This window comes from Phaenicophaeus curvirostris, chromosome 3, assembly GCF_032191515.1.
Source record: "Phaenicophaeus curvirostris isolate KB17595 chromosome 3, BPBGC_Pcur_1.0, whole genome shotgun sequence".
NCBI lineage: Eukaryota > Metazoa > Chordata > Aves > Cuculiformes > Cuculidae > Phaenicophaeus > Phaenicophaeus curvirostris.
In genome coordinates, this window is record NC_091394.1 from 78,475,047 (window position 1) to 78,488,786 (window position 13,740).

The following is a 13,740-nucleotide window of genomic DNA, read 5'->3' on the forward strand; positions in this document are numbered from 1 at the left end:
TAGCGATGTGGAGCACAATGTGCCTGAGATTGCAGCTGAGCTCTCTGCATTGTCTGCTTAGCTAAGTTAGCTTGTAGAAAAGTAGTTCAGGTAGTGGCGTGTTATGTTATGCCTGTGACTGTCATGTAGGTATACCTGTACTTATCACTTACACTATGGTGTAATGTGCATGTGAATAGATCATATGAGTGTGTTCATGTACGTGTATAGATATATATACTACATATATAAAAATTCATGATAGAAGATTACTGCAGCAAAATTACCTTGCTTTGCTACCTAATTTTGTTTATTTTGCAAGAATAATTAAAAGTATTGCATTCACGGTTTTTAAAAACTATAGCAGCATGTAATTTTACATTGTTTCTTTATTGGTATAAATGAGTGATATGGTGAGATATCCAGTCACCAGATTATCTAGATATTTGGCAGTATACTTATTCTTCCCATTTCCATATTTTCTGTTACAATACTTATGATTCAAATTTAAGTTTGCTTGGTACTAGAAATCTCAGTTGTTTGTAGACATGCTTATCTGTGTTATGCTAACAGAGGATCTTGTGTCTGTGACTAAACAGCAAAGTTCCTATAGATAGTAGAAGAATAACATGTCCAAGGATTGAAATCCAACAGCCATCCACAGACACTGACAGGTATTACCATTGTATATTAGCTGCAGTTTGAAATTATGATGAGTAGAAAATACGATACTGTATTTTTCTTATTCTGTGTTCAGTGTTTCTAGATGAAAAAAAGATGCACTAGGATCTGAATTGTAGTGTACTGTAATCCTAAAGCAATTCTATTTTTATTTCTTCAGGTTTTTGTTACAAGAACAACCTAGTATTAAAATTGTGATTGGATCTCATTGCTTGCTTTTTAAGTCTTGCAAACCACAAAGTAATTTAACATTGAGGAAAGAATAACTTCTATTCATGTTGTATGCTGTTATGATTGCTTACTGTTGAAAAATATTCATATTTTATAAGACAAAGGTCTATACATAATTTTAGATCAATGAATGTATTGATTTGTTGAAAATTCTTCTTTTTATTTATTAAGAAAAGTAACAAATCTGAAAAATTAAAAATTAGAAGTGTTTATTTTCTGCATTGGGAAGAGTGTTAGCTTTTGAAAATTCCAGAATATGAATGTAGAACAATGCAGATAAATCAGTAGATTAAAAAAAACATTGTAGCGCCTTTGGTTAGATATTGTAGTTACTAGAATAGTACCTAAACAGTATGAGATTCTAATTCTAACTTTTGATGGGTTTGAAATATAAAATTAAATTGTGAATAACCACAGAGTTTTCTGAATGGTGGCTTACGGAGACCTCAAACAGTTTCCAGATGATAGTTTTCAGAATGCTTAGTTAAGAAATACTCTTTCCTCAATGTAGGAGAGAGTTACACTCAGAAGTCTTGTAGGCTTTGGTAGAAGAATAGGCCGTCTGCCATGGATGTTTTCCTCAGGAAAGGTAGAGGATGCTACGATAGGCAACACTAAATGGACAAGGTCACTATTTGACATTTCATTAACTGTATTTTTTATAATGAAAAGTCTGTTAGCAAAGATAAACAGCTCTAGTGTACATTAAAATATTGCATGGGTGTTGAATACCTTAACTTAGACTACTGTATTTCCCTCTTTAAAAATCAGTAATTTGTTTGATATGAATTATAATGAGAATACATGAAACTTTCATCTAGATAACTTGGTAGTATAAGCCCTCCAGAATGTTACCTGTAAATTTATGAACTTTTATTTTTAATTATGAGGTGCCTTAAAAGCTCCTCCTTCGTGCTTATGGCTGGGTTACGATATTAATACATAGTTACGCTAAGAGAGGAGCTTCACTGTCCAAGCAGATATTTTTTCTATAAAAGGGATGGACCACTTCTGAAGACCTGGATCATTTAAAACATGTGTTTACTGTTAAAAGGACAAAAAAAATACATGACGACACTGCAGGCTGTCCAATGAATTGTTCTTTATGTGTGTATGATCTAAAACACATTGAAGCTTTCAGGTGGAAGACTGACAGTATTATTACATAGCTCTCCATTTGCTGCTGTGATAGTGAGAGGTTTTAAGCATATAGTCTGTAACTTGAAGGTAACAACTCAGTTCCAACTTAGAATTCAGAATTCAATTTAGTCTTCAAAACATTCAGTGTACAAAAGCAATAATGGTGCCAAAGCTTCATGTAAAAGCAAAAAAATGGCCAAAAGCCATGTTCTCCTTCACTTATGTGAACTATATGTTGTTTTTTCCACCTGAAGTAAATGCCAGGTGCAGACTGTGAAAAACAATATTTATATTAATTCTTGAATATGAAATTTCTGAGTCCCTTATTTGTTGGCATAGTGGCTTCTTTTAGCTCTGCAGAACGCAAAACCTGCTCTGTAAGCTGTTAGTATTGGTCCTAGCGGTAAAAATTACTCCCTGCATTCTTATACTGGCAATGGGTCAGATCTCTAACACTCTAAAAGTAGTTTTTATTCAACAGCTGAAGAGAATGAAACCTTAGGAGTAAAAAGTAAAAGAAGCTTAACCTCTAATGAAATGTTTACATGAATCATGTGGTTGCTACTTGCGTGTTGTTATGTGTGTCCTATATGCTGTTGGAAGGAGAGAGAACTAGAAATGAAATGATATCCCTCACCATACTGCCCAGTTTCAGCTGCTGTGTGCTCCAACAGTCCCCACTCACTGGCAGGAGAAGGGTTGTTCTAGCTCTCTGTGAGTGACAGACTCAAAGAAAAGTGTCTCTGTGGACTCACTAATTTTCTTAAACGTGTGGCTACACAAGGTAGGGGTGGGTTGTCTGGACCTTGGCCATATTCACTTTTGTAATTTTGCTGGATTTAGGAATACTTTTTTTCTTAGAATTTTTTCCCGTAGTCTAGGAATTTGTTCCCATGGTCATGTTTTTAACCACCAAGCTGACACCTTTCTCACCTGCCATAGCACTGAAACCTCTCTTAAACAGTTACCTGAACTAAGCAACATTCATATGAAAGCTAAGGTTGTATTTCTTTGTCTATCCACAATGTAAAAGAAGCGAGACAGTGGATGTTTTTGCTGATGAAGCTTCCCATTCAGAAACAGAACTGATAGAAGAAGAAGTGAGGTAATTTTGTTGTGGTTTTGTGCCAGGCTCTTTGTACTTTTCCTCCAATCTTTAGTGCCTCAACTTAAAATTGCTGTTATGTGTCTCACTGTGGTGTGTTTGCTTGTTAGGAGCTTGTAGATGATTCATGGTGAATGGTATTATTCTGAACCTGTCTGTGACAATTCCTTTGTATGCTCTAGAAGTCCAATAATTACCTCATGGAAGGCCTGAAGAGATATTCATTTTAATGAGTCTTTTATCAACCCATTCAGCAAAGTTAGCCACCCTAGAGACAGCTACAGCCTGTCTCAATACAGTTTTTAGAAAAAAAAATTGCTGTTGATAACATAAAACTCTTTATAATGAGGCTGTGGTATGTCTCTCTCTTTTTTTGAGGCTGATTAGAATCTAGCTTCTTGTTACACTTAATCACCATCCAGTCATGGTATTAACTGACTTCATTGCAAAGTACATGACTTTGCTGAAGGAGAAGTATTGAAGGGTACATCTTCCCCATTTGTATTCTGTAGGTGTTCACTTACTCAAGGAGAGATGGGTGGAGTGTGAATTTAATAAGTAACTCCTCAGGGTATGGATTTTACTTTTAAAATAACCTTGATTTTATGTATTTTAGGATACTGCTAGCAAATTCTACACCTTGCCAACAAATCAATTCCATTGTGTAAAATGGTGCGGTTTGATTAATTTCTGAAAGTAATGGCATGATTAATTGCCTAAGTTAGTAGGCAATCAGAGTGCTAGATAAAGAAATGGTCTTTTACTCTGTCTACTTTCTCCCTGTTGCATTCCTAGTGATAGGTTTTTCCATTGCTGCTTTGGCACAGTTCTTTAGACTGTTAGAAGATTTTTTTAAATTTTTTTTTTTGTTACAAACCAAACTTACTCTAGTTGGTGGAACCTCTGAAACTACTAATGGTGTTGTAGACTTGCATCTGACTGTAGTCCAAGCACCACACGTGAATCCATAACTATCGCCTGGCCTATAATTTGACAGATATCCAGAGTCCAATAATAGTTAACAGTGCTATGTGGCAATTATAATATGTGGGATGCTGACTTTCCTACATACAAGGGTATGACCTCTTACAGTCTGTAAAAATCTAGTCACATGAGTAAAAATGCTTGATTAAACTGCACAATTAAATGAGTCCTTAGCTTTAATGAAACTTAATATTATGTCAGCTATTTGTTTACTCCAAGTTTGATGGATTAATTAAGAAAATAACAATATTTTTACCCAAAAATTATCAGGAAACAGACTATTGCATGGATAGTCATTACTGAGACACTGGAAACATTTCAGCCCATTTATCAAGAGTATGGAGCAAATGTAATCATACATGTATAAAAAACTGTGTTATCAAGAAGAAAACTCTGAAAATTTACCTTTCCCCAAAAAAATGTACATAAGAAAATGATTTGCTCCAAACCAGTGACATGCAGCATATTTCATAACTAATAGGAAAGTTAAAGGTCAACTGAGCTGCTTTTTGACTAATATTACAGGAATTGTGAAGCAGCAGATAGACAGCCATATCAAAGATCCAGATCAACAGAGCAACGTCCAATGCTAGAGCGGACCAGCTCCCGCTCCCGATCCACAGAGCGTCCTGACTCAAACCTCATCAGGTCGATGCCTTCATTAATGACTGGAAGATCTGCCCCTCCTTCACCTGCCTTACCGAGGTGAAACAGACAAATCAATCAGACTAATCCCCTTCTACCCCACCAGCTCACCATTTTATTTTCCGAGTAGCTAATTGGTATCGCCTCATCCTTAGCTGATCACTAGTAGCAATAGATACTAATCCTTTCAGTGCCAACACACTATTTATATTCTACTCTGGATATAATGGTGTGGCTGTCATTGTAAATTGTTTGCTAACAGTGTATAACTACATCCATTTGTGTTTTTTCATTTATCAGGAATCCTGGATGGTTTCCCACATAAAGCACCTCATAACTATCATATTCTTCTCTTACAGAATGAGAAATTGTTTGTGTTCATCAGACATCGCTTTTGGAACAACCATCATAACAACATCAAATGAAACTATTTTTTTTTAAAAAAAAAGTTTCTTTAAATGGACTGTACTAACTTTGTCTATAAATTACCATTTTAACCACCATTTTCTCTGACTACATTTTACTGTGCCATAGTCTGTATTGTTCCTGTTTGAGTGCTATACCTTACTGATTGATATTTTGAAGGATTCTATACATTATTCAGCTTAAATAGACATAATTCAGTAAAAATATGAGTACATTTTGGTCTAGTTGATGTTCAGTAAAGCTTCTCCTTATTTTAGAACCGCGGATACATTCCTTTTTCTATGAAAGTGAGAGTTAGTAACATCTAATCCCCAGTGTGAGTTAAAGTCAAATAGCAGTGTCTTTTCTCAGTTTATTACTTCGTTTAGACAAATCCATGTAATCTCATTGCCACTCAATTATTAATTTAAACAAATACAAGCTGAGTAAAGATCATTGAATTTGACTGTGGATATTTTATGTGTATGTGGGTATTATATCCATATGCACATGAATGTGCACACAGTACATTTTCTGTCTTGACTGTGCAAACAAGCATTTTATGGATGTTCAGCCTTAGTAGGGCTTTCTTCCTTTTGACAGAGAGATTTCTCTTTTTAGTGGAGTCTTTTTCTGAAAAGAGATAATATTTTCACTATGGGGCTGCAAGGGTCCCAAATGATCTAAAGTTTACTTAGTCATGTTATCAATTCTTCATGGTATTTAAGGATCAATATGCCATTTAATCGTTATGGTTTGTTTTGGTATATGTCTCATAGGTCACATCCTCGAACTGGATCTGTTCAGACAAGTCCATCAAGTACTCCAGTAGTAGGGCGAAGGGGCAGGCAGTTACCGCAGCTCCCACCAAAGGGGACGCTGGAGAGAAGTAAGTGTATGGTTTTCTCCTTAATGATGTTACAAAACTGCTCAGTTCTGTTTATCATTTTTCTTTTGGCATTGCAGTTGAAATATCTTGAGTTTTTGTATATGAAATTAGGATTTGAGAGTAGTGTTGCATTTTGTACTGTATTTTCGTATATTACGTTTTTAAATCTTCAATATTCTTGACTGAAATGAATCATCAGCAGTAAAATAATCATCAACAGTGTGATACGCGTGAACCAAGATGGACTAACTACTAGCATGATATCCTGTTCCTTTTGAACTCAGTAAATGTTTTGTTATTGACTTCAATAGGCACAGGAAATAGTCTTTTGTATGTTATTTAATGATAAAGCTCTGACTGTCTTGGGAGTTAAGGGAATAGCTGCTCTCTTGTGGGTTCACATGAAGTGTTTACAAATTGCTAGAATAAAATCTCTGCATTTTGAAACAGGAAGAGGAAGAAGAGAGGTAATAATCTTGTAAATAGGAAAGGTCAGCAAGGTTTTCATGAGTCATATTTTATTGGTACAGTAATTGTTCTTCTCTTTAATATCTAAAAAAAGCTCTGATCAATGCGACATTTTCAAACGTGTTTAGAAACAGGAATGTAAACACATTTTTGGTAACAAATACATTTTTAGCCTTCCACTTCTGATAACTAGATGTGCTGTGCAAAATCAGTCTAAATGGCCATATACATACTTTTTTTTTAATCCTTCTTAGCATGTATATTGTGTCTTTTATAAAACTTCTGTTGTTTTTAACCCCTGTGCTTTGGTTCCCTTTTTTTTTGTTTGTTTGTTTTGTTTTTATTACTTTCCCTAGACAATGGAGACAAGGAGATAGAATCTTATGAAGGTCTGTACAGAAAGGAGGGTTTGTTTTTAACCTGAAAGCCTTTTTGAAAGGCTGCATAGGGAAAAATAAACCCAACTGCAATTGATGTTACTTGATTGCTCAGACACAGGCAGAATTATTGTTATAAGTATTTAGTCTTTTTTATAATCAAACCCATGATTTATAAATTGTATAGGGTTCTGCATGAAAAAACCCAAAATAAATAATACTATCTAAATACGATCATCATGAGAAAAATACCAAGATATGTACAAATTTTTAAATACTAAAAGTTTACCTTGCAGCAAAGATGAGTTAACTTCTGTATGTATATACTTTTTCAGGATTAGTACTTCAGGCGCATATTTAAATTTAAGTGTTTAAGTTATTTGATTTGTGAAATTTAACATGCATTTAATCAGTACAGTGTTTTCATTGATAATGTGTTAAAATGTTTTGCAGTTGCTGAATTACTAGGTGATTTTCTAAAAACATAGGAGAAAAAATTAATTGAATCAAGATAGTCTTTCAAAAAGTTGTAATACTTTTGCTTGCACTTAAATCCCCCTATATTTTATACCATTAAAATGGTTTAATTTGCTTAACAGCAAGCCACAAGATATCAATTGCAGTCCTTGGTTATACCACTGAGGGTCTATATGTAGTATTACTGTAACTGTTTCATAAGACTTTTTAATTTGGTGTTTATGATGTTTACAGTGTTTATTTCCATTTTGGAAGCAAACCTTTATGAAAAGAAAACTCTGTTTTCTCAGATTATCACCATAGTATACTAATTTCTTTGTGATTTTGTGTGTTGTGAAATGCTTATATGAAATACAGTCAAGATATGCCAGGAAATAATCACATCTAATCACACAATGTTTGCTGTCATTGCTGTTTACGCTTTTATATTTTACCATTCTTCCCTACTTTTTGCTTAGTATATCTATTTAGACTGTGAACTCTTTAGGGCAGCAGTTGTGATGTGCTGCACACTTTTACTGTGTTTGATTAGCGAAGGTGGCATTCTTATTTACATCATGGTTTCTATAGAAAGAAATATAATAAATACAATAAAATAATTATTTTTTATAGGAGTGCTAGAATTGTTTGCTCTGGTAAGTACTGCTGGGAATTGAGGAACTCTATTTGTTTTTACTTCAAGACTGAGTAATATTTTCCTGTACCTCTGTCTAAAGTAGTCTTTTGGAAAATCTGGGTTATGGAAAATTGTCAAATCAACAGACACTGGAGTTTTAATATGCAATCAAAGCATCATCAATGACTCAGGATACAGTACCTCAACAAAATTTCATGTTGAATATTGCACATATAAAGGTGGTAAACACTGCAGTTAAAATGCAATCCATAGATACAGGTTTCATATGGTATTCTTTATAATTTTCTGTCATTAATTAAGAGCTTATATTCTAATAACAATATAGTTCTACTTTGAGGCTTTTTCCATCCTTAGTTGGGATTTTTTAATCTTTGTCTTTAAGGGGAATAATAATTTTATTTAAGATGAATAGCACTCTACAAGAACAGCACAATATCTAACTTCTGTCAGTTACAGAACATAATTATGATTAATAGTAGGTTTTTACTGTGGAAATTGAATTTTACAAAAAATTATTTTAAGAAATGAAGTACTAGGCCTAAAAAACTTGAATTCAGTACAACTGACAAGGCTAACTGTAGTGATTTGTTTTATTATTTAACAAATAAAGCAGCAAGTAAACTTCAAGACTTTATAGATATCTTAGTAGATTTTTTAAATGCGTTATTATATCCCCTGGTGATAATCAAAACAATTGTCTGTTGGTGATAATCAAAACAGTCGTCAGTTTTGGGGAAGGCTATATGGCCATACTGGAAAATGTCATTGCCACAGGGTAGTCCTTTCTGTTCTTACAGAAGCTTATACTTCTCTTAAATGATAAGAGGACATTTTACATTGCATGGAACCTTGCAGTGGATGTTAACCTTTCTATATTTTGAAATCAAAGATTTTACTGTTGACCAAAATAAGTTAAAATCATACTTAAGAAAAGCATTAGTAAAAGATACATTATAGACAAAAAGAAATTAGAAGTCATCTCAGTTTTTCAAAAGAAAAACTTCTATATCTGTAACTCCTACAGTAGCCTCATTTAGTATGTAGATATTTGAAGAAACTATATTTGTTACAGGGTTGAAACTGGGTAACATTTCTTAAAATGTAGTAGAAATATAGGGACTCATGTGGGGAGATTTTTTGTTATAGCGCAGCACTCAGTATAATGTGGAATATGATGTGCTTGTGACTATGCAACTAGAACTGGAATGAAAGGAATATATAGGGAAAAAAAAACCCAAACCAACACACCTCTGGGTAATTACTTTCCAGAACAGGATAAGAATTAAAAAACATTACTTTGGGGTAGTTTTAATATGGTGTTATGTAGTTGCAGGTTTTTGCTCCAGGACATCTAGATTTCGCCAGAATTATTTAACTTAAAAAACTCTGAAATAAACATATGAGCTTGTTTCTAAGAAATCTAGATGTCAGTAGCTATGAAGAACTATTCCTAACAGTAGTATATTCACCTATATATTTATTTCTCAGTGTCCCACATGCTCTGTAGAAAACCAAATCATTAGCCATGTTGCATTTACATTCTTTTATGGTCATGATATTTTGGCTAATTACTTAGCTTACCCTAGCTATGTTTCTGCAATTATCAGATTTACCTGTTCAAAAGAAAGACTGAGCATCTTTGAAATGCATGTCATTCATTATCTTATCTAGACAGAATATACCATAAGCATCTAGGCAGTTTGGGGTTTGCATTAGACTTTGTTACATTCATGTAAGGAGAGAAATCAGAGACCACCTGAAGTTTTACTGGGTTTTCACTACTGAAATGCCGGAAGACTTCTTTTTTTTTTTTTCTGGATGAGCTTTTGCTTACATATTTTTAAATTATATTAGAAACAGAGACATCTTGTTTCTAATGAACATTTGCAGAAAAAACATAGTGTTAAATTTGTTTTAGCAGTGAAATGGTAACATGCTCTTAAATGTTCAGTGTTATTAGTGCTATAGAGAGTAAGCAAATACTAGAATATTTATAGTTCTTAAGGGTTAACAAGATTTGGTTTCATTTATATGTAGATATATTAATTTGTTCTTACTTGTCTTGGCAGAAGGATGAACTTAATGACTGCTTGCTGATAATTAAAATGTAACACCATAAAGTGCTCTTGAAAGTATTCAGTATTAGCCCTTTCTATTTGTTTTCAAGTACTAATCAGAGAGAGAATTTTTGCATTTCCTCTTGGAAATAAACATAGCCCTTTCTTTCTTCATCCCTACCAGAAATCCTCAAACATCCATCTGACAAAAAAAAAACCTTAGAAAAGTATGTCAGGCCAAACAAATGTAATAAAATCTTTAAGTATAAAAATGAAGTACTCAGAAATTTAGCAAGAGTAATGCTCAGTGAGGATTTGCCCCTCTATTTATGCTTTACAGTACAGACTTTAATTTCAGGGTCTCATAATAATCTTGTGTCTTGGGAAAGTTATTTGAAAAAACTGACATTAATGCTGATTAACTATCCAGTCTTTAACTTCAGGTATGGGTTATCTTATTCCAGAATAAAATTATCTACACATGGAAATGAAGGGGATAGTTGATTAGGTTTTGTCAGGGATAGCTATCAGCTATAACTCCAGTCTTTATATCTCTCAGATATAATTTTGTATCTTTAAAAAGGAAATGTCTATATTTGTCAATTGTATTGTTGCAGCTCATGCAGTATTGAGTTAGAAAAATACAGATACCATTGACACACAGAAAGACATGCTGATTATTTTAAGGGGTTTTGTCTCATCCAGAACACAATTTCTCTGTTAAATGAGACATAATTTTGAAAAAAAGCAGGATTTTTTTTTACTTTTTTTTTTTTACTGTGTTTTCCAGTGCTCTGTCATAGTTTGATGGAAGACAGAGAAAGACTATTATGATCCAATTGCAGGAACCTATATTCACACTGGGCTTAATTCCTTCATACTCTATCAGCTGTGAGTTCCCAGGATTTTAAAAATATATGGCATGCAGGTAGTTTGTTTTGTAAAAGATGATTGACCACATGTATACAATGAAGATAGGAACTTGGACTGCCTTCAGCTTGGCTAGGAACTTGATGACTTGGTCAAATACAGCAGTCTATAAAATGAAGATAAATGAAGATAAATTAAGGTCTTGCACCCACCCCATTTTCATGTCAATATTTCTGTGGTACTCACTGATTAGACACCTTTATGCTTGCATGGGGTAACTTACATTATGTGCGCTTGACAGGAAAGTAAAGAGAATAGCCTAGTTTACATCAGTAACAAGGCTGCCTTATCATAACTCATGCATCTACCTTGGGTTTTTAATTTCAACTATGAATTTTCAAAAATATAGCTTTGGGTTTTGCTTCTGGGGGCTTAGTGCACTCTTCTGAGAGGCAACAGAATCTTCAGCCCCTGAAGAATATTAAAATATTTTATTTGCATTAGCACAATTTCCATAGAAAAAATTGAACAAACGTTAGCTGTAACACAGGGCTTAGGATGCTTACTTGCAGAGTTCTGACCTTTCATGGGAAGCAATGGTTCATAATTTTCTCTTAAACTGGCAGAAGGAGGAATCTGACGTCTCTTTCTTTATGCCAGTTGAAGGCCTTACCATTTAGGTCTATGTCTACAAAGGGCATAAATAAATATGAGTAAAGAGTTATAAGCCTTTGCCCGTAACAGCTGTTGCTTATTTATGTTTATGAGTATCAACATGACAAAAATGCTTTAGTTCACTTCTACTGGAATCAAGTTTTTAAAGTCTTCGGCATACCTTCTATACATTCTTTTCTATGAGTGAAGACTGACTGTATAGATAGTATCCCTGCTGAATATTTCAATCAGAATTTTCAATATCTGTTTTTCATCACAGAATTATAGACCATAAATCTATATAAAGATTAGCTTAATACAATCATAGAGTCATAGAAAGGTTTGCATTGGAAGGGACCATGAAGGTCATCTTGTCCAACCCCTCTGCAGTAAGCAGGGACATCTTCAACTAGATCAGATTGCTCAGAGCTCCATCCATCCTGACCTTGAATGTTTCCTGGGATGGGGCATCCACCGCTTCTCTGGGCAACCTGTTCCAGTGTTTTACCACCATCAGCAACAAAAAATTTCTTCCTACTATTTAGTCTAAACTTCTCAGCCTCTCTTGACAAGGAAGGTGTTCCAGGCCTTTGATCATCTTGATGGCCCTCCTCTGGATCTGCTTTAACAGGTCCATGTTTTTCCTGTGCTGAAGGCTCCAGAGCTGGACACAGCACCATATTCCAGTTTCCATTACACTGGCTTTCGTTATAGCCTAAAACTCTCTACCTCTTAACAAGAACCTGTGAGAACAAGTAGTCTAAAATTATTATTACATGCTAGCTAAACCTGAAGTCAAAGGGTTCAGTGAGCTATTCTTTTGCAGATAAACCTATACAAGTAATGAGTGAATTGGAGCAAAAAAGATCTGGGAACAGAGATCAGAAAAAATCAATAAGTAATCAAAATCTGAACCTTGAAGAGCTACAGTATGTTGCATCACATCAAAACAGTATTTAATTAATAACTGGTGTTTAAATTAAAGCATGTGTATCATACATGGGTTATTCAACTCAACACTCTTCTATATCGTTACTGTTGTTACCCTGCTATTAGGTCAGGTCAGTAAGAAAATTCTTTATTAATGACACAAAAGAAATATACCTCTGTTGCTTATCACTAACTTTATTGTGACCATTGTTTCCAAGTATTTCAGTATTCTCTAGTATATAAGTATGCTTTAAGCAACAGTAGTTACTGATGGAAAAGTGTCTGTCTTTCTGAATTCTAACTACTCTGAAATCCAGGCAAAATCATATTATCTGGCAAACTGAGAATTTTTTTTCCAAGCTGGAAAAAAAATTGCATTGTTTCTTTCATACTTAAGATACTGAGTAGGTCCACTTGATTATGATTTATACAAGATTTTAAATATGCTCTTCAAGAATAGAGGCTTGGACTTTTATTTCTAGAAAAACTAAAGCAAAACCAAGCAGAAGATGTTTTTAAACCAATTATATGGCAATATATGTCTGCTTTCCCTACTTTGGTACTTATTATTGGCTTTCCTGTGCTTCAATAATTTCATAAGAGATTGGCAACAAGGCGTATTAAGGGCTGCATATGACCATCATTACTTGCAGAAGGTTCTCATTGGAGTAAACGGAATATATTAATGAAAAATAACACAAGAATTTATTTAAATTTTGATTCACTCAAAATTTATGCTACAGACTGAGGGTTTGTATGTTATTGTGAAAGTCTTTTGTTTGTTGTTTATCTTTTATTTGAACAGCTAGTAACAAAGCATGCATGTTTTTGTCTTGCTTTTTTCCCTCTGTCATACCTTGCTTATACAAATGCAGCAGGAGATGAAGAAAACAAGCGTAATGGAACTCAGGAATCAGAGGTTGAGGCAGGTCTGTCTGACCACAAGTGCCTATCAACTCCTTTAGAATTTTTTTCCCCTTGACCAGCTTCTAAATATATTAAAAGTCAAAATCCAGACAATAATTTTATCGTTTTATGTAAGAAAAAGGCAAACCAATATATCTAAGCTTATTTACCAGCTTGTGAATGCTTAAAATAATTCAACCTGCAAAAATCACTTAGATTTTTTAATCCATCTTTATGAAAATACTCTATCACTATGATCAAGTCACAGCCTTAGGAGATCTAGAGGGGCATCTCTTAGATGTGGT

General features: G+C 34.0%; 1 protein-coding gene across 50 annotated transcripts in view; it reads left to right on the forward strand.

Annotated features, from left to right (window-relative positions):
- Positions 1 to 13,740, forward strand: part of RIMS2 (regulating synaptic membrane exocytosis 2) — a 465,641-nt gene that overhangs the window by 320,051 nt on the left and 131,850 nt on the right. For 37 of the 50 annotated variants that reach the window (XM_069854488.1, XM_069854498.1, XM_069854460.1 and 34 more), the window contains 5 exons: positions 579 to 653; positions 3,065 to 3,136; positions 4,646 to 4,825; positions 5,950 to 6,059; positions 6,884 to 6,916. In XM_069854488.1, the coding sequence (XP_069710589.1) occupies positions 579 to 653; positions 3,065 to 3,136; positions 4,646 to 4,825; positions 5,950 to 6,059; positions 6,884 to 6,916 (470 nt within the window). Of the gene's footprint in view, positions 1 to 578; positions 654 to 3,064; positions 3,137 to 4,645; positions 4,826 to 5,949; positions 6,060 to 6,883; positions 6,917 to 13,404; positions 13,459 to 13,740 lie in introns of all 50 variants that reach the window. The other 13 variants (XM_069854481.1, XM_069854483.1, XM_069854493.1 and 10 more) reach the window with 7 other exon arrangements.